The following is a 19,899-nucleotide window of genomic DNA, read 5'->3' on the forward strand; positions in this document are numbered from 1 at the left end:
TCGTCATAGCTGTATCAACACCGAAGAGAGAGAGAGAGAGAAGAGAGAGAGAGAGAGAGAGAGACCTTTAAACCCCGAAGTTGTTTGTGTTAACTATAAATAAATATCGTTTAGTCGCCGGAGACTCGGCTTCAATATGTTTACCAAGCTCAATTACCGAACTCCTTGCCACCACCCCGTTGGCGTGCTTGTTTAGGTTAGCTTACGGCGGCGCCGAGGGCGTGTGGGTCTTGTATGTCAGTTTTGGGGGTGGTCCGGAGTCTTATATTTTTATTTTTTCCCGCCGTCAGAAATCTGACGTTATCCTTATAAGACTTAGTGTTTACGTTTCTGTTGCCTTGGGGTTACTAAGGCGTTAGCGTTTGACGTACCTTGGGACACAGAGAGCAAAATATATAGCGTGTCGACATACAGCTAGTTTTTTCAGAATTTCCCTGTATTTTCCCCTGTTAGTTTTCTGAAATTTTCCTATATATTTTCCTTGTTAGTTTTCTGAAATTTTCCTATATATTTTCCCTGTTAGTTTTCTGAAATTTTCCTATATATTTGCCCTGTTAGTTTTCTGAAATTTTCCTATATATTTTCCCTGTCAGTTTTCTGAAATTTCCCAGTACATTTTCCCTGTTAGTTTTCTGAAATTTTCCCTGTTAGTTTTCTGAAATTTCCCTATATATTTTCCTTGTTAGTTTTCTGAAATTTTCCTATATATTTTCCCCTGTTAGTTTTCTGAAATTTTCCTATATATTTTCCCTGTTAGTTTTCTGAAATTTCCCTATATATTTTCCCTGTTAGTTTTCTGAAATTTTCCTACATATTTTCCCCTGTTAGTTTTCTGAAATTTCCCTAGATTTTGGTGCATTTTCAAGTTTCTTCCCTGTACCCAACTGAATTTCCCTAAAACAGGGAAATTTGCCTGTACCTGGCAACACTGGACTGTTCAGACGTTAATGGCATGTTCTGTATGCCGATATTCTTCAGTTCGACAAATTTAAGCAACGTTGAGTGACCAAGAATTGCAGAAGCCGTCGTCACACAAGATCCTTGAACAAATATATTTGGAATCGGATAGCTGCGATGAAAACAGATCAGCATCGACCTTTGGAACTTAAAAAAAAAAGCCCACAAATTGGAGAACAAATATATTTAGAAGCATGGTTTCTGAGGGTCATGATCCCGCTTCAGCGTGGAGGGAACATGGGGCTCGGCAATTGTACATCCAGTTTGTGGGTTTTCTTTCAAGTTTCAAAGGTCGATGCTGATTCGTTGTCATCATAACTATCCTTTCCACAGGATAGCGTATGAGAAAAGGCTTATAAATGCTTTAACGTATAACTTTTCTTGTATTGAATCAATCTGAATAAGAATATCATTTATGGTTTCCTTCGTTTACCAGTCCCCTGCCTCCCATCTCCCCAGATTAGAAGAAAAAAAATCCTCTAGCTTAAGTACTTTCCGTCAGTTACCATTCATTCCCTTTCTCATCCCACACAGCTGTCTGTCCAACTTCTTTAACCTTATCTGAATAAAATTTCCACTTTTTTTTTTAGTGGATATTTTATTTTAGTCTTGGTCAAGATTAAGTAATCATTTTCTCATCCCGGTTGCCTCAAGAGAGAGAGAGAGAGAGAGAGAGAGAGAGAGAGAGAGAGAGAGAGAGAGAGAGAGAGAGAGAGAGAGTAACGCTCATATGAATGGAAGTGGAAGACACCTGTTTCCATGTATCGACCAGCAAGAAGAAGAAGTCGAAGACGAAGAGTGTCGCTGTTCCCCCCTCATTAGTTTTCAAGCCGTAGCTGCTGAATGCTACCGATGACATGATCGTTCCCTTATCATCGGAAATGAATTCAATTAACATCGTATTGCAGAAGTTCCGGAGAAAAAAATATATTCCAGTTTAATGACGTCATTACGTGCGATAAAAGCAGCCGCCGCTTGATGTGAATCGTTCCTGTCGTAATTAATTGTTGCAGGCAGTACTGCTTTCTCTGCCTGATTATTTTTTTTTTTTTGTACTTTTTTTTTGGGGGGACAATTAGCCCTTTTTTTGTGATCGATTTCGAATTTTTTTTTTTTTTAGGGGTGAAATGGAAAAAGAGTTGTATGAGCGAAGAGGGGAATTTATTCACGTGATGTGTTTCTGGCCGAAATTAGTTGTTTGGGTAATTTGAGAACAGTGTTCTTTGTTTGTGGAGGTCTCCTGAATTAAGCATACAACGCTCGCGCACATTACTTATACATATATACATACATATACATAAGCGCGTGTGTGTGTGTGTGTGTGAGAGAGAGAGAGAGAGAGAGAGAGAGAGAGAGAGAGAGAGAGAGAGAGGCCCGCCAGGTCTTATGGATTAAGCATATACACTCGCACACATTACTTATACATATATACATACATATATACACGTGTGTGTGTGTGTGAGAGAGAGAGAGAGAGAGAGAGAGAGAGAGAGACGGCCGCCAGGTCTTATGAATTAAGCATACACACTCGCACACATTACTTATATATATACATACATACATATCCATGAGTGTGTTTGTGTGTGTGTAAACAGAGAGAGAGAGAGAGAGAGAGAGAGAGAGAGAGAGAGAGAGAGAGAGAGAGAGAGAGAGAGAGAGAGAGAGAATAGGGGCCCGCCATTCTGAACCTTTATTTCACTTAAGTGTTGTAGGGTATCCCGGTCAATTTCAATCGTCGGCTGACTTTCGGAATAGATGGAATTGAATGAAATGAAGTCAGTCTCCTCCTGAAAATTGAAAACGTCAACAATTCCCATCTAGTAGATACATGAACGACCGGAGTTTTTATAGAAAGCATTAATAAAAAAAAAAAGTATAGTATGGCTTTCAGTTATCCTTATAATGAAGTCAGATCAAAATTTGATTGAATGTTCTATCGTATAGATTCCACTGACGGTATTATCATTGTGCAAGAATAAGCAACTTCTCGACTGATGTCTTTATATCACGTTCTTTCCATTTCTATCTTCAGCGCGTCTTTCTCTCGCCAAGAATTTGTTCTTGTTCTTTTTCGTCTTATCCGAAAACCTCTCTCGCCTCCTATCTTTCCTCCAGCCCCATTATCGTTCCTCCTCTCCTTTTATATCAGCGTGTATCATCTTCCTTTTCCTTCGGGGAGTTTCCTTGTATCGAATAATCCACACTGGTGGAATGGGTGACTCTGACTTTCTTCTGCCAAGGACGCCGGGAGAATGAGAAAAAGAGAAGGGGTTTGAGGGAAAAAGGAGAAGAGGAGGAAGGGAAGATAGTGGAGGTAGATGAGAAGTAGGAGGAGAAAGAATAGATGAGGAGGAGGAGTGAAAAGGAGACCGGGTAAGAAAATGAGGTGGAGGAGATGAGAAGTAGGAGAAGAAAGAATAGATGATTGGGAGGACGAGTGAAAAGAAGAGGGTGTAAGAAAATGAGGTTCAGATGGATAGTAAGGATGAGGATGAATTGGTATTGAAGGATAGCAAGGACTAGGAGGCAAAATAGTAAGTGTAGGAGAACCAGTGCCTCTTCCTTCCTTACTCCTTTTCGTGATTAAGTCAGAGGAGAAACTTTGTGTGATTTTTTATGGCGTTTTTGTAATTGTTAACAGAACTTTTGTTTAAAGAGGTCCTTACTGTTTTTTTTGGGAAGGGGTCACTGGTTTGTGTTTTGAATTTTTTTTCTTTAGTCTTGATTTGTGCTTAGCAAGAAGGTAGGTTTACTGCCATGGCATCACATGGTATGGTAGTAAACCTATGATGCTATGGAAGGTTTACTGGTTTGAATTTTGTATTGTAAGCTTTGTATGAAAAAAGACGCGATTGATATATTCCAGTAATTTAATATTTTCCCAAATATTTTGATATAAAATACAATGTCATAAGCAAGTTTCTTATCTTTTTGTGCCCAAAGTGATCAACCTGCCATTCGTAATTGCCGAGTTTAACTAGTAAGTCAAAGTGTCTAGTAAACTGGAAAAATAAGATTTAACAGAAAGTCATTATTCGGAATTCCTTACAAAATGAGCAGAAACTATGGTCCAAATTTATGTATACAGTTACAGAGGCTTAGAAATTAACCACATACCCAGAACCTTTCATTCCTTTTACTGTACCTCCATTCATATTATCTTTCTTCCATCTTGCCATCCACCCTCTAATAACAATCATTTCATAGTTCAACTGCTTTGAGGTTTTTCCTCCTGTTACACCTTTCAAACCTACCTACTCTCAATTTCCTTTCCAGCGCTGAATGACCTCATAGGTCCGAGTGCTTGGCCTTTGGCCTAAACTCTGTATTCCATTCCATTCCATTCCACACACCCAGAAAATTGGAAAAATAAGACAGCACACTCTGCCATTACTCCTTGAAGGAGGGTTTTATGCAGTTTTAATAATAATAATAATAATAACAATAATAATAATACTATAATAATAATAAACAACAAGTAGAAAGACGCCGTTGGCCTTTTCGATCCTGTCCGAGGCGTCCTTTGCAGTGTATTGAAAGGATGAAAAATGGTCAAGTAATTTTTATTATATCCTGAAGTTAAGGAAATTTTACCTTTAAAATGGCTAAAGCCCTTGGCGTAGGGAATATGACTCAGGAGAAAAAATCAAAGAGCCATGTTAAAACTGATCACCGCTCGACGTTTCGCAAAGGAATATAAACTATCTTAAGTGCTTTGTACATCTACGCTCCCACAGTGACCCTCTGAAGGGAAAAGTCCTTTGTGAATTTTTTTATGATGAATAACGACAGATCTTGACATTGTTCATTGCCGATTGCTCTGAATGGGTTACTTCTATTTTCCCCTCTGATTTTTCCTTCCACTAACCAAAATGACTAATCTTTGATGATCCGGCAGCCTCGTGCGGATCTTTGATCCACGATAAATCATCGTATGACAGAATATGCTGCGCTATTTTCATTAGCATCATTTCTTCTTTAGCGTCCAATCACTCCCCATTAACCCCCATTCACATCCCCCGCCCCCCCGTTTACTTGCCAACCACCTCCTCCTCCTCCTCTTCCTCCTCCTCTTCATCATCGTCATCACCAATCTTCCCCTTAGTTCCTTTCTTACTCTGACCCCGAAGCCTCCCTGTTGGTGTACTGGGGGGGGGAGGGAGGAAGATGGGGAGCACTGTCCCCCCCCCCTGATGCCCTCCCATGATCGTGTCCCCCCTTGATAATGTGACTTCCATCTAACGAGGCTGATCCTATTGCCTGAATCCTTTTATAATGATCATACAGGAATCCAAGATATGTCTGCTTTGGGAGGCGCTTTCTCCATATCCAATTTCTCCTCCTCCTCCTCCTCCCCTTTTCCCCTCACCCTTGTCTTCCTCTCCCACACAGAAATCTACAGGCATTATTATTATTATTATATTATAATTTTTAATTGAATTGCCGTTGAGTGCATTAAAAGAAAAACTCAAAATAGTTTCCTTTGGAAATGGGGTGAGCTTATTGATGACATCGGCTTATATTGAAATATCTTTAGTTAGATATTTATAGTTATATATATATACATATGTATAGTTATATATATATATATATATATATATATATATATATATATATATATATATATATATATATATATATATAATATTTGGATAAGAACATGTAGATCTTTCTTTGAATTAAATTTCATTACTGTTAAACAAGTCTTCTAATTTACTTTTAGCTTTATTGAAAACGTATCGAATCAAATAAAATTTTATGGGTTACATAATTCGATCTGTCATTGTGCGTATTTTTAACCTCTTACGAATCATAAATCGCTTAACAGAACTAAGGAAAAACTGCGTCCCCTTGATGCCTCCTTAATATAGAAAACTTCTCCTCCCAGGCATTAGACAACGTTAATATATTGCAGGAAAAAAACCTCTTTCTTTTCTCCCCGTTTTGACGGTCCTTCATATTCTTCTTCTTGAATTTGTCTCTGCTGCGGTCCGGCGGCGCAGTCTTCAAATGTATTCCCGCAAGAAGTTGCCTGATTTGTTTTCAACAGTTCCCAACTTTTCAGTCGCTCTCTTTCTTTCCTGAAATTAACCGCGAGAAGGACTTTCTTCTTCTTCTTCTTTTTTGTCTAACCGTGAAGGAATTTCTTCTTTTTTTTTTTTTTCTTTAACCGTAAAGGACTTTCTTCTTATTTATTATTTTTTTCTGTAACCGTGAAGGACTTTCTTATTTGTTTTTTCTTTAACCGTGAAGGGCTTTCTTCTTATATTTTGTCTTAAACCGTGAAGGACGTTCTTATTTTTTCTTTAGCCGTGAAAGACTTTCTTACTTTTTTCTTATCTCGAAGGAATTTCTTTTTTTTTGTCTTTTTGTCTTTTTTTAACCGTGAAGGACTTTCTTCATATGTATATATATATATATATATATATATATATATATATATATATATATATATATATATATATATATATATATGTATGTATATATTTTTAAATATATATATTTTAAATGAATGCTTGCTTGGTTTAGAATTTGGGAAGTTTTAAGTTGTTGTTGCTGCTGCTGTAGGAATTTTGTTGTTTTTTTTTGGTATTATTGTGGTGTTCTTGCTTCTCTCGACGGTTTACTAAGGTTGTTCTGACACCACTCTCAAGAAGATTAGTAAATTTTCATGGATATATTATACATGCCATGATGTATTATCAATCATACATCCATCCGCATTTTAGTAACTAGACACAGTGAGTACTGTCCGGTTGTTTAAGATTGTGTGGTATGTCATAATGAGCCTGTTATGTACTTATTTTCTCTCGTGTGAATTTATTCTTTGGCGATTGGTAAACATATATTGTGCACTTGTTAAATGACTGGTATTTAAACATTACAGCGGACGTTTAGGTGATGAGTCTCTCTCTCTCTCTCTCTCTCTCTCTCTCTCTCTCTCTCTCTTCCTGCTGCTGTATGTTAGTTATACTCGGCCCTCTGTCCCCCTGAGAAATCTACTTTCATTTGTATGTGCATTTTCTCTCTCTCTCTCTCTCTCTCTCTCTCTCTCTCTCTCTCTCTCTCTCTCTCTGTTGCCTGGGTTCTCCCACACAGACTGTGACCGTGCCTCTCTCTCTCTCTCTCTCTCTCTCTCTCTCTCTCTCTCTCTCTCTCTCTCTCTCTCTCTCTCTGTTGCCTTGGTTCCCCCTTACAGACTGTGACCGTGTCTCTCTCTCTCTCTTCTTCTTCTTCTTCTTCTTCTTCTTTTTCTTCTTCTTCTTCTTTTCCCATTGCTGCTCATCCTGTTCTTTTTGTCTCCTGTCTCCTTTACTTTACTCATCTCTCTTTCCCTCTCCATCTCGTTTTTGTCCAGTGGAAGAGAAGAATAATCCAATCCCCCCCTTTCATATTCTCCCTCTCTCCTCCCTCTCCCTCCCTCCTGTTTTTGCGCAGAGAGAAATAGGGCGAGAGATGGACGGGTAGGGGTATGTGGGAGTGAGGTAGGGGTGTGTGGGAGTTGGGGTGCGGGTGTGGGGGGTGGGCTTAGTGGGGTAGAAGGTGTACGAAACTTGTTGCATACCGAATAAGTTTATAGACAGCGGCACTTGGATGGCGGAACGAGCTCTCGGGGATCCGTATAATATGCTGGAGGGTAAGTTTCCCATCGGTGCCTCTGCTAAGTTCTGTAATTGAAGTTGAGAATCGACCTAGCTCCTCCTCCTCCTCCTCCTCCTCCTCCTCCTCCTCCTCACTCCCATATGTCTTCTTATCGTCATGCATGGTTTATCTTCCCTTTTATCAGGTATTCCTTTTCCCCCTCTTGTCAGATTCCCTTCTGTAAGTCTCACTGTTTTTTGCTTTTTTTTTTTATTCGTTCTGGTTATCTAAATTTTTATTGTTTTAGGCATTTTTACAATTTCTTGATATTAATTTCCGCAGTCGTTGTGCCATTGCTTTTACTGGGCCGTATCGACGACGAGGGAGTCTTGATGGTTTTATATGTATAATATCAAACTCTATATATATGTATATATATATATATATATATATATATATATATATATATATATATATATATATATATATATATATATATATATATATATATATATATATCAAACAAACTGTCGAAGTAAGTTCCCATCAAGGAAAGGATAGAGTGAAAGAAAGAAAATTCTTCAGCCATTGTTTGTTATTCTGTCCAGGGGAAGCTATCTTATTTATTTACGTTTGTTCTCTTTATTGAGGGAAATTAGTATTTTGTTAACTGTGAAAGCATTGAAAGCAAAATCTCTGCTTGATGAAAGATATGACCGCAATTTCAATGATGGGAATATAGTAGTGGGCGATAGTGACAACGATTCATGGTCATTGACAATAACTGTGACTGACTGTGTTCTTATTTAAAGAAACAGAAGAAATTTTGTACACGCCTCCTTCTCTTCTTCATCACCTTCATTGACATAGTCTGTAGGTCCGTAGTCACTCTCAGAATAACTGAATTCACGCAGGATAATATTTTAGTTACACCCAGTAATCGTAAAGCAAAGAAAATGGGTAACTACGTAGGCGATGACGTATCTTAGAGGTCCCTGCTCGTTACGGCAATTCACCAGCTGACGCAATAAGGAGGTACACAAAGCTCCTCCTACATGGGCGATTTTAGGGGGAAGTGAGCAGACCTTCTCTTTATGTTGGCCTTGGTAGTACATATTATGACGACTGTACGCAGAATGCGGTACCATATAATGTGTTTTGCGTTGAAGCTGGGTGACTGTTTTTAGTTGCGTTTAGTTAACTTATTTAAAAGAGCAGTAGGAATTTTATATATATATTATATATATACACATATATATATATATACAGTAATATATATATATATATATATATATATATATATATATATATATATATTTAAATGTGCCTCTTCAAAATATTCCAATTCACTGTCTTTTGAATAATTCCAGTGAAGGTTGAAGGTTGCATCAAATTGAATCATTTGGCATTGGTATCTTCAAATATAACAATATCATAATTACAATGAGTGCTTTGATATATCACTGTAATTCTCACTGTCAGAAGATATAATGGTTACTGTTAATGAAAGAATTCAAGAGTGATTATGAACAGAATGATAATTACTGTAATTATTATCTATTACAGTTATCCATCACCCAGGCCTTACATCCTACATCCTTTTCCTAACAGGCGCTTTGATTAAGTTCCGGACGCTTGAAATAATAGGAGACGTTTGGGTTTTGCTGCAAAGCGGTCAGTAGTGTGTGTGTGTGTGTGTGTGTGTGTGCGTGTCAGTGTGCCTGCGCGCGCGCGCGTGTGTATGTACGTACATACGTATGTCGGCTCATGTGCACACGGTGTTGTGGCGGTGTACAATTGCTGTACATTTTATCCTTACTGTGTACGTATATTTTTTTTTAATGTTTGTTTTTCAGCTGCAACTTTGTGTTGTTTGGCTTGCGGTATTATTCAGTTCGGGCAAGCTTTTTTTTTGTGTTGAATCACCGGTGTTGATAAAGCCTAGACGTGATAAATATTATTGTAATTATTAATGGAAACTGATCTGGCTGTCGAAAGCCAGTTATGTCTTAATGTGTCTAAAAAAAGCCAGTTCGATTTTCAGTAATTTTATCTGCTATAATTAGGTAACATTATTATTATTATTGTTATTATTATTATTATTATTATTATTATTATTATTATTATTATTATTAAAACTGTTACATTCGAATGTTTGCTTGATATCCGTGAATAACATTATTATTATTATTATTATTATTATTATTATTATTATTATTATTATTATTATTATTATTATTATTATTATGAAAACTGTTACATTCGAAAGTTTGCTTGGTATCCGGGGTTCTCTTTTTTTTATTTTATTTATTTATTATTATTATTCTTTTTTCGGGCGTAAACATTCTTAAAGGGTTACCTAGTTAAACTGCTTAGACAGGTAAGTTCCCCAGCTAGGGTGGGTTTCTTTTGTTTCATAAACTACTCGGCGTATTTTATTCAGTCCAGAATTTTAATTTCTCAACTCCAATTATTTTCTGTTTAGCGTGAGAGAAGATAGCGAAAGAAGTATTCTCTGCTATTTTACGCAACAGGATTTATTATTTGGGAATATTTCCACACTCACGCTTTTGTTCTTCCGCCTCATTGTGACCCTGTGCTGTTCACAGCAGATTCATAATGTTTGTTGTGAGTCTGTAATGATTTTGTGTGTGGTTGCTAGCCTCACACCCATTTTCACTCCACCAAATTCGCCGGTTTGCATATTTCCCGAACTAGATTCCCACAAGAGGCGTTCTTATTATTAAACAGCATTTATTCTCACTTTTCACCAGTTAGCGTCTTTAATATTTATTATTCTGAGTTTTCATCAGTTAACTTCTTTAATATTTTTATTCTCAGTTTTCATCGGTTAACTTCTTTATTAATTATTACTCTCAGTTTTCATTACTTATACTTTAATATTTATTATTCTCAGTTATCATCAGTTATACTTCTTTAATATTTATTACTCTCAGTTATCATCAGTTATACTTCTTTAATATTAATTATTCTCAGTTTCCATCAGTTAACTTCTTTAATATTTAATATTCTCAGTTTTCATCAGTTAACTTCTCTAATATTTATTATTCTCAGTTTTCATCAGTTAAGTCCTTTAATATTTATTATTCTCAGTTTTCATCAGTTAAGTTCTTTAATATTTATTATTCTCAGCTTTCATGAGTTAACTTCATCAATATTTATCATTCTCAGTGTTCATCAGTTAACTTCTTTTATATTTATTTTTGTCAGTTTTTGTCAGTTAACTTCTTTAATGTTTATCATTCTCAGTTTTCATCAGTTAACTTCTTTAGTTTTTATGTGTGATGATTAGGGCGCCCGGAAGGGCATCCCTGTCATTTTACCACCACCACCGCCGCAGGGCTTTTGTTGCCCATAACGAGGTCCTTTAGGCTTTTTATATCTCCGCTTTCTCTCCGGCCTGTTTTGACGCGCAACTTATTTGGGATGAAAAGGAGAACCTTCTATCTTTTAGCGAGAGTCGCTGATTAGCCGGAGGCTCACTATTCAGTCGAAATAAAAAAAGAAAAAGAAAGAGAGAGAAAAAGAAACAGCAAAAAAAGAAAACTCGTACGGAAATAGAAACGCTTGCTCTGGGATCCAATTAACTTCCCAACTCGACGGGGTAGTTTTTTTCCCCTTCACAAAATTATTATCGCCAAAAAAGCTGTCTCTATTGTTAGTCGCGGGTATAAATACATTAATCAATGAGATGTAGCTTTTTTTTTTTTTTATTATGTAGGCGAGTTGTCTGACCGTAAAGAATGATTCCGATCAAAAGATTATAAATTGATGTTGTCGGCATTGATGTTGGTGCGCCTCGCGATGCTGCGTTGTTTCGAACTCGGCCTCTGCGCACGCGCCCTCTCACCTTTTCACGGAGATCTTAACTCCTCCGTCAGCAGAGGTCATTGCAAAGTGATAATTCACTTTCGTTACTTACTTTCCTCCGTTTTTTATTGGGTACAACTCGCGGTTACTCGTTTTGTTTAGCACAGATCTTTGCAGCTGCCACTGACTGCATTTGTAGCCTGTTTGAGTAACCTCACTCTTTGCAGTTGCAGTAGCTTACCCGTGTTGTGTAACTTATTTCTTTGCAGTTACGGTTATCTGTACTGAGGAACCTAGTATTGGTTATATTATTGAGGAACGTGTCTCTTCACTAATGAAGTATCATAGTGATGTATTACAAACATGTTTTATAGTGCTCTGATAATATAGTTATTGATGAAAAGGTTGGTATGAAAACCACCTGATGTATGCAATTCAGCAATGACCTCACGGGCCCAAAAGACATTAATAAACAGATAGAAAATAAATATCTGAGTATCAAGTAAGGAACAATGTCCCAGACCCTTGGTCAACCACCATATCTTGTCCCTTTTGAAATTATTATTATTATTATTATTATTATTATTATTATTATTATTATTATTATTCAGAGTGAGCATACATTACTATGAAACAAGACCAGGTGTCCTGAACTTGCCCAGCAACCTTCCCCAAAATTGAGGACTTACGAAAAAGAGGGAGTGACAAGACTTATGTGTCTGGAATCACAGAGTATTCTATGTTAAGTCAAGAGCTAAGCATTTTTTTTAGTTCCCAAACTGACTCATTTCGTAACTTGGAAAAGGACCGTCAAGTCTCCTTTTATAGGAGACTCTAAACATTCTAAAGCATCACTGGCTGGATTGTCATTTGCCTAATTTAATCATGGAGGTCAGCTTCTAATGCGTCCCCAATTCTTCTTCCATTTTTGTTTTTCTCAAGAGTTTATTAGTCATACGAGCTTCCATTTAGTCAATTTAATTTCTCCCCTCTAGGAGCGATTCATGTATTCCAAGTGAATGTTTTAGTCACGTAGATCCTTAGAAGACTATAGAGTACCGAGTTTATGACCTACCTAAACTCGCGTAACAAAAAAAAAAAAGGACGAAAAATTAGGACACGTATCAAATGCGCGACCGGGGTACGCGTCCGATACCTGAATCCGTAGCGAGACATATGGGTGGGCTTCGCGTCAATCACTCGCATCACGTCTTGATTTGATGGAACACGAACATATTTTAATTTATATATTGTCTGCACTGTGTTGCATGCATTGTCGTGCTCATGCATTTTATATATATATATATATATATATATATATATATATATATATATATATATATATATATATATATATATATATATATATATATATATATATATATATATATATATATACGTTCGTTTGTGTATGGAGTCTCTATGCGTGTGATTGCTATACTGTCAATTCTTTTGTGTGCAGAACGTCTGTTAAATGTCACGTGATAATATAAGGCATCAATATACCTTTGGCTATACAGAACGTCCGTATGCGACTGTTTCATTTGCATACATATGTACTAATCTGATGTATACCTTTGGCTTTATATATATGTATATATGATACTGTATTTATATAGCATATATATATATATAATGCGGATGTATATATATTATATATATATATATATATGTAGTATATATATATATATATATATATATATATATATATATATATATATATATATATATATATATATAAAATTATGTGGAATTATTTCTAAGATTTACAATGGAGAGAAAGAGTGTAGAGAGTTTTTTTTGCCTTTGTTTTCTGTGGATATTGTGATTTTTATAGTAAATGAGAAAACTATATTATTTTCCACATATAATAATTATTTTTATCATTTTTATTGAAACTGCTACCTTATTTCATGTAAACATTATTATTATTATTATTATTATTATTTATTATTATTATTATTATTATTATTAAGAAGGAAGAGAAGACGAAAGTCCTTCATCCCTCCAAACGCCCGATCAATTACACTTGTCACGAAAGTCACCATTCAATGAAACTTTTTCCCGTTTCGATTGAAACTAAACATTGGCGTGTGTAGGAACTCCCGTTTCGTGTATATTAATCACCAGTGTATATCTCCTCCCCCTCCCCTCCCCACCCTTATCGCTTGATTTTATACTATTTTTTTTTTTTTATTTGTTCTTCGACCCATTCCAGAATTTCACACTGTTGGACACAATTTTCAATCATTTTGAAATTCCGTTATCAGAATTCCCAGATCAATCCCCACGCATTAAGTTCCAGTTGCCAGCGCTCACAATCATCTCCCAAATTTCATTTGAGAGGTGGAGGATCCCCAGGATTGGCCCCCCTCCCCCTCTCCCAGTCCACCCCCTCCCTCCCCTTCTTCCTTTTTCATTGTCCCACCATGAGGATTTTTCTTTTACTACGAAGTTGTAGTTTTTCTATATTTTTGTCAGTTTTGTATGCCATTTTTTTTTTTAGTTTGTGAGTTTTTTTTTTATATTTTGTTTTTTTTTATCTTTTCGACATTGTTGTGATTTCCTTTACTTTGACTGTTTTATGGTCATTGATACTGGATTTTCTCTTTCTCTCTCTTATATGTACTTCTTTAATGGTGAATTACACACACACACACACCTGTTATTCATTCCACGTACTGACAAACATTCAAATGTAAGAGATGAACCAATAACACAGAGAAATGAGGGAAAAGCATTTTGTGAGAAATGTCATTCTCTCTCTCTCTCTCTCTCTCTCTCTCTCTCTCTCTCTCTCTCTCTCTCTACTCTCTCTCTCTGCTCCTACTCTTTCCATATCAGTTGTTCCTAATCCAAGTCTGGAGCATTACAACGAGTCTCCCCTCTCCTTGATCTGAAGCCCTGTACAGACTTGATGCCTGCTGGGGCCTCCAGAGGAGAGTGTCTCCACAATTAATGGGCTTCCCACCTACCCCCACCACCACCGCCACCACCACTGCTTCTCCAACAATACCGCCACCAGCTCTCCAACTCTCTCTCTCTCTTGACAATTACCTGAGGTATTGACCTAACTTGATTTCCCTCACCTCTCCTGGTCAACCAGATTTCTGTCGAATATTATGTGTCTCGGTTTTACATGATTCCCCTCGTTCTGTGTTGACCTCTCTCTCTCTCTCTCTCTCTCTCTCTCTCTCTCTCTCTCTCTCTCTCTCTCTCTCTCTCCTCCTCCTCCTCCTCCTTGTTCCTCCATCCTCCTCCTCCTCCTCCTCCTCTTGTACCCTCAGCCTCCCTTCAGTTTCTCCTGTAACCACCTAAATGACCTCAAACGACCTCGAATTGACAGTAATTGGCCAAATGCAGGTTCAGGACTCTACTATCCCTGCCCGTTCATCATGCATTATTACCGAGCGGCCTGTTCGTAATGGCTGTCTCTCGTTCTGGATGGGACGATTGTCTACCGCAGCAGGATGGCGGAGACGTCCTTGCTGGGCCAGGTTCCTCCTTCTTTTCCTCCTTCCTTCATCCGTTTGCTCCTTTTTTTTTTTTTTTTTTTTTTTTGCCGTCGCTCCTTGGGGTGAAACATGGCTGAGCCTATACGGGAGATCCTTTGGGAATCACCTGGGGAAAAATATTGGGAATCCTTCAGGAATATATTACGAGATCTTTCAGGAAAACATTTGGAGGTACCTTTCACGGAAACTTGGGGGATGCGATTTCGGGAAAACGTTTTAAATTCCCGCGGGGAATAATAATTGGGAATTTCTTTGAGCAAAAACAAATAAATATGTAAATAAAACTTGAAGAAAGGTATCCTCAGTTTTTCAGGAAAACATCAGTAGCTTTTTCTGATAATGAAAAGGGAGAGGGCGCGGTAAGCCTTTTCGGGAATTAATTAGGAGCTTCTGAAATACTGAGAGTTGGATTCGTGTGAACATCGGGGGAGGTTCCTTAGGAAAAATGTTGTGCTGTGGGGATTTCTCTCTCTCTCTCTCTCTCTCTCTCTCTCTCTCTCTCTCTCTCTCTCTCTCTCTCTCTCTCTCTCTCTCGTTTACTGAAGCATAAGTAGGAAATAAGCGAGACTAGCTGAGGTTTCAGTAACTTTTTTTGACTTTTGGGTGTGGCTAATAAATGAGCAGAGAGAGAGAGAGAAAGAGATTGTTCACCCAGAGAGACAGAGAGAGAGAGAGAGAGAGAGAGAGACCCAGAGAGAGAGAGAGAGAGAGAGAGAGAGAGAGAGAGAGAGCATTATCCATCCATCCTTCCTTACCACGAGAATGAGCTGGCGTCATCTTTTTGGAGGACGTTTGTTGCTCGCCAGGTAATCCGAAGATGGCGCTCCAATAGTATACGTGTTTATGTGTGTCATTCTCTCCCCTTCCGCCGCGACTGTATATATGACTCCTGCTCTACTTTTCCATTAGACATTACTGAAGGGTGTTTGTAGCGTCCCTTGGGCCCTTAGGTGCAACGACCTTTTAGCCTTTTACTTTACCTCCGTTCCCTTTTCTTTTCCTCCATCTTATCGTCAGATCTTTGTGACTATTACTTCTTGATGTGAGTGTGAGGTTTCCCCCCCAGTTTGGCTACTTATAATGTTACTGAGTTTTTCCTCCCAGTTTGGCTACTTATAATGTAACTGAGTTTTTCCTCCCAGTTTGGCTACTTCTTAATGTAACTGCGAGGTTTTCCCCCCAGTTTGGCTACTTATAATGTAACTGAGTTTTTCCTCCCAGTTTGGCTACTTCTTAATGTAACTGTGATGTTTGCCTCCAGTTTGGCTACTTCTTAATGTAACTGCGAGGTTTTCCCCAAGTTTGGCTACTTTTTAATGTAACTGTGAGGTCCCCCGGCTTGGCTGCTTCTTAATGTAACTGCGAGGTTTTCCCCCCAGTTTGGCTACTTATAATGTAACTGAGTTTTCCTCCCAGTTTGGCTACTTCTTAATGAAACTTTGAGTTTTCCTCCCAGTTTGGCTACTTATAATGTAACTGAGTTTTTCCTCCCAGTTTGGCTACTTCTTAATGTAACTGTGAGGTTTTCTTCCAGTTTGGGTACTTAATGTGACTGAGTTTTTTCTCCCAGTTTGGCTACTTCTTAATGTAACTGTGAGGTTTTCCCCAAGTTTGGCTGCTTCTTAATGTAACTGTGAGGTTTTCCCCCAAGTTTGGCTTCTTAATGTAACTGTGAGGTTTTCCCCAAGTTTGGCTACTATAATGTAACTGTGAGGTTTTCCCAAGTTTGGCTACTTAATGTAACTGTGATGTTTGCCTCCAGTTTGGCTACTTCTTAATGTAACTGCGAGGTTTTCCCCAAGTTTGGCTACTTCTTAATGTTTTTCTTCCAGTTTCACCTTTGGATCCTTGTACTGCAAATCATTTATTTTCTAAATGGCTGGAAGTGTCCCAATCCTTGACTTTCTAATCCAAACGTCGTAGATCATTCATTTAGTCCTTCAGGTATTGTAGCCCTCTATTTTTTCTTGCTGTTGCAGTGTTTATGTGTCATTTCCAGGTGTCGTTAGAGTGACTTATGACATTCTAAAAGTCCCTTATGCCTTGAACGGACACTGTGATATAGAGGCTTATAGCTGACTGTTTATTGCGTCCATTAATACCAACTCTTACGACAAGTGTACCGGAAAGGTCCTCTACCCCCGCCCCCACCCCCACCCACTATCCTCTCCAACTGGTATCCCCTTGTCATGGATAATGTAAGCTACTTCATATTAGGGCAAAATAATATTCACCTGATGCGGCGCACTGTAGGCATTACTAGATGTTCTTTGCAGCGTGCCTCCCTTAGGCCCCTAGTTGCAACCTCTTTCGTTCCTTTTACTGTACCTCCTTTCATATTCTCTTCCGTCTTACTTTCCACCTTCTCTAAACAGTAATGATTCGTAGTGCAACGGCTTAGAGGTTTTCAGACCTTTTACTGTCAATTTCCGTCTCAGTGCTGACTGACTTCATAGGTCCCAGTGCTTGGCCTTTGGCCTAAATTCTATATTCAGTTCAGTTCAGCATAATATTCATATTCTTTTCGTATTACCTCATTCGCTTTGGGTATCAGTAGTTCGTACTGGGGCATTCGTGTCTGCTTGTGGCATTAGGGCTTCGGGGTTGGGTAGAGGAGTTTGCTATAAGGGTCGCTGTCCAATTTTTCCAGAGCTCAAATAGATCCCCCTCTAAAAATAAATTTTAATGTATTGTTTTCTCACACGCTCCTGTAAACTTACGTCCTTGTATTTTTGCGTGTAAATGGGCGCGTGTTCTCTATAACGATAAGGTGTGGAGTTTTTTTTAAAAAGGCGGGTGGGTATATTGTAAGTTTTTTCCTCGTTCATAATTACTTGCGATGTGTATTCCGTTTTTCGCTTACAATGATTGGTCATATATGTTGCATAATGTATTTTGATTGTTGACAACATTTGGGTACTATAAGCAAATTGTCATAAATATAAAAAATTGTCATTTTTTATATTTATGTCTCTTTTTATATATTCATGTCTTCCATAGCAAGGAAGAATGAAGTGTCATTAATTTGCATTAGTTTTCCTATTGATTTTGCAACTCATGAATGACACATATTACTTGAATATGGTACATCAGATAAGTGGGTTGGGGCTGGTTTTACAGTGCTAACAGGAAATGTTTGTTTCTTCCTTTTAATTTATGTATTTATTAAGTGATTTATTTAATTTTGTGTACATGTTTCAAAATCCTTCTGCATGCCCTTACACTCCATAATATATATATCCCGAGCTCACAGTAGAAAACCCTGTAATGGTCATGTTCCTATTTTTTTGGTAAAAAAAAAAAAATATTCCCTTAATAAATTGCAACTTAAGAAATCACTAATCACTCTCTTCTCTTTCTTCATAAACTTAACCATTTGTTGTAGTAGTTGATATGATGTCAAAATTTTCAGGCATCGAATTTTTTGATTACAGGTTTCTGTATTTTTTTTCAAAGTTTAGAACTGGACCTCTCTTTTTTTTTCAAGCTTACCAAGAGAACAATACAGGTGAGAGACTGAGCGTTATTTTACGTATCTTTTCATTTTTCCTTATCTTGTTTTGCTCTTGAGTTGTTCACTCATGAAGTTCATCCGATTTTTCCATTATACTTCAAAGTTGAATTGCATTTGAGTATTGTGTTGCCGTTTCCCTACTCTGTCATTCATCATCAGGTTAGGAATCCATTGAACTGTTTTGATCTAAGAATGTTCAACGGAGTAAACGAGCTACCTTATATTTAAGCAGCTTTTAGATAATAGTAAATTTTAGGTATGATGTTATAGGTGTATTTTGAATTATTGTATGAACAGCCTAGGAGACTTAGTATAACATAGCCTTATGAAACATGGTAATGAGATATGCATAAGCAGAAGTTAAGTTGGTTTTTTATATTCAAAATATACTGCAAATCCTTATGGAAAAAAAATTGATAGGAATCTCCCTTATTCAGCAGTTTATGACAGTGCATTTTATGTCTGAATCTTAATTGTATCTAATTACAAATGTTACCAAATTTGGTAGTGTAACCTTATTATTATTATTATTATTATTATTATTATTATTATTATTATTATTATTATTATTATTATTATTATTATTAGCGGCCAAGATCGCAGTATATATTATTGAACCATTTAGTATATTTTACATAAGGTATTATTAGGAATTAATCGTAATGTATCTAGAATATAAGGTTAATGCTTTTTTTATTTTGAAAACAGAAAAAAATGGCCTGAGTCGTCATATGAATATCAAATAATGCGCGTATTATTATTATTTTTTTTATCTTACATATTCGACTATGCTTTGATTATACTGCGTACGTTGGTGATGAATTGTATGATGCTCATGGATTGATTTTCCTATTTATTCTGTTTATTCCCGTTTGATCGGATGTTTAAAAACCTCACATTTGGTAATAAAACTTTTGTTCTTAAAAGTTGTATTTAAATATATTCAGAGGTACAAGGCAGATGAGGCAAAATTCAGTGTGAATAAGTTTATTACAATGAACTACAGAGAGAGAGAGAGAGAGAGAGAGAGAGAGAGAGAGAGAGAGAGAGAGAGAGAGAAGAAGAAGAAGAAGACGAAGGGGTTGCATACTAAACTCAGCCCGAACACAGACTTGCCCCACATTCAACATTAACTTTGAAGTTTGGTCTCGTGCAACGTGGCGAAAGAAATGGATGCAGAATGTGGAAGTGATCAACAGAGAGAGAGAGAGAGAGAGAGAGAGAGAGAGAAGAGGATGAAGAAGAAGAAGAAGAAAGGAGTTGCCTACTTAAGTCGACCCGAACTCAAACTTGTCCCACATTCAACATTAACCATGAAGTTTGGTCTTGTGCAACGTGGCGAAAGATGTGCCTCCAGAATGTGGAAGCGATCAACATGAAGAATATTAAACTTACTAAAGGTAACGAAAGGCTGCCTTTAGATTATTGAACGGAGGGTCATTCCTAAGTCATTGAGCCTTCATACGTAAGTCAATGAGTGAAACAACAAACAAGTAAAAA

The 19,899-nt window shown here is 37.2% G+C and overlaps 1 protein-coding gene across 25 annotated transcripts in view; it reads left to right on the forward strand.

Annotated features, from left to right (window-relative positions):
* Window positions 1-19,899, forward strand: part of bru3 (bruno 3) — a 905,487-nt gene that overhangs the window by 658,640 nt on the left and 226,948 nt on the right. For 16 of the 25 annotated variants that reach the window (XM_067116892.1, XM_067116880.1, XM_067116890.1 and 13 more), the window contains exon 3: window positions 18,373-18,393. The exons of the other annotated variants lie outside the window; for them this stretch is intronic. In XM_067116892.1, the coding sequence (XP_066972993.1) occupies window positions 18,373-18,393 (21 nt within the window). The remainder of the gene's footprint in view (window positions 1-18,372; window positions 18,394-19,899) is intronic. 25 annotated transcript variants of the gene reach the window in all.

The sequence above is a fragment of the Macrobrachium rosenbergii genome, chromosome 14 (genome assembly GCF_040412425.1).
Source record: "Macrobrachium rosenbergii isolate ZJJX-2024 chromosome 14, ASM4041242v1, whole genome shotgun sequence".
NCBI classification, from domain to species: Eukaryota; Metazoa; Arthropoda; class Malacostraca; order Decapoda; family Palaemonidae; genus Macrobrachium; species Macrobrachium rosenbergii.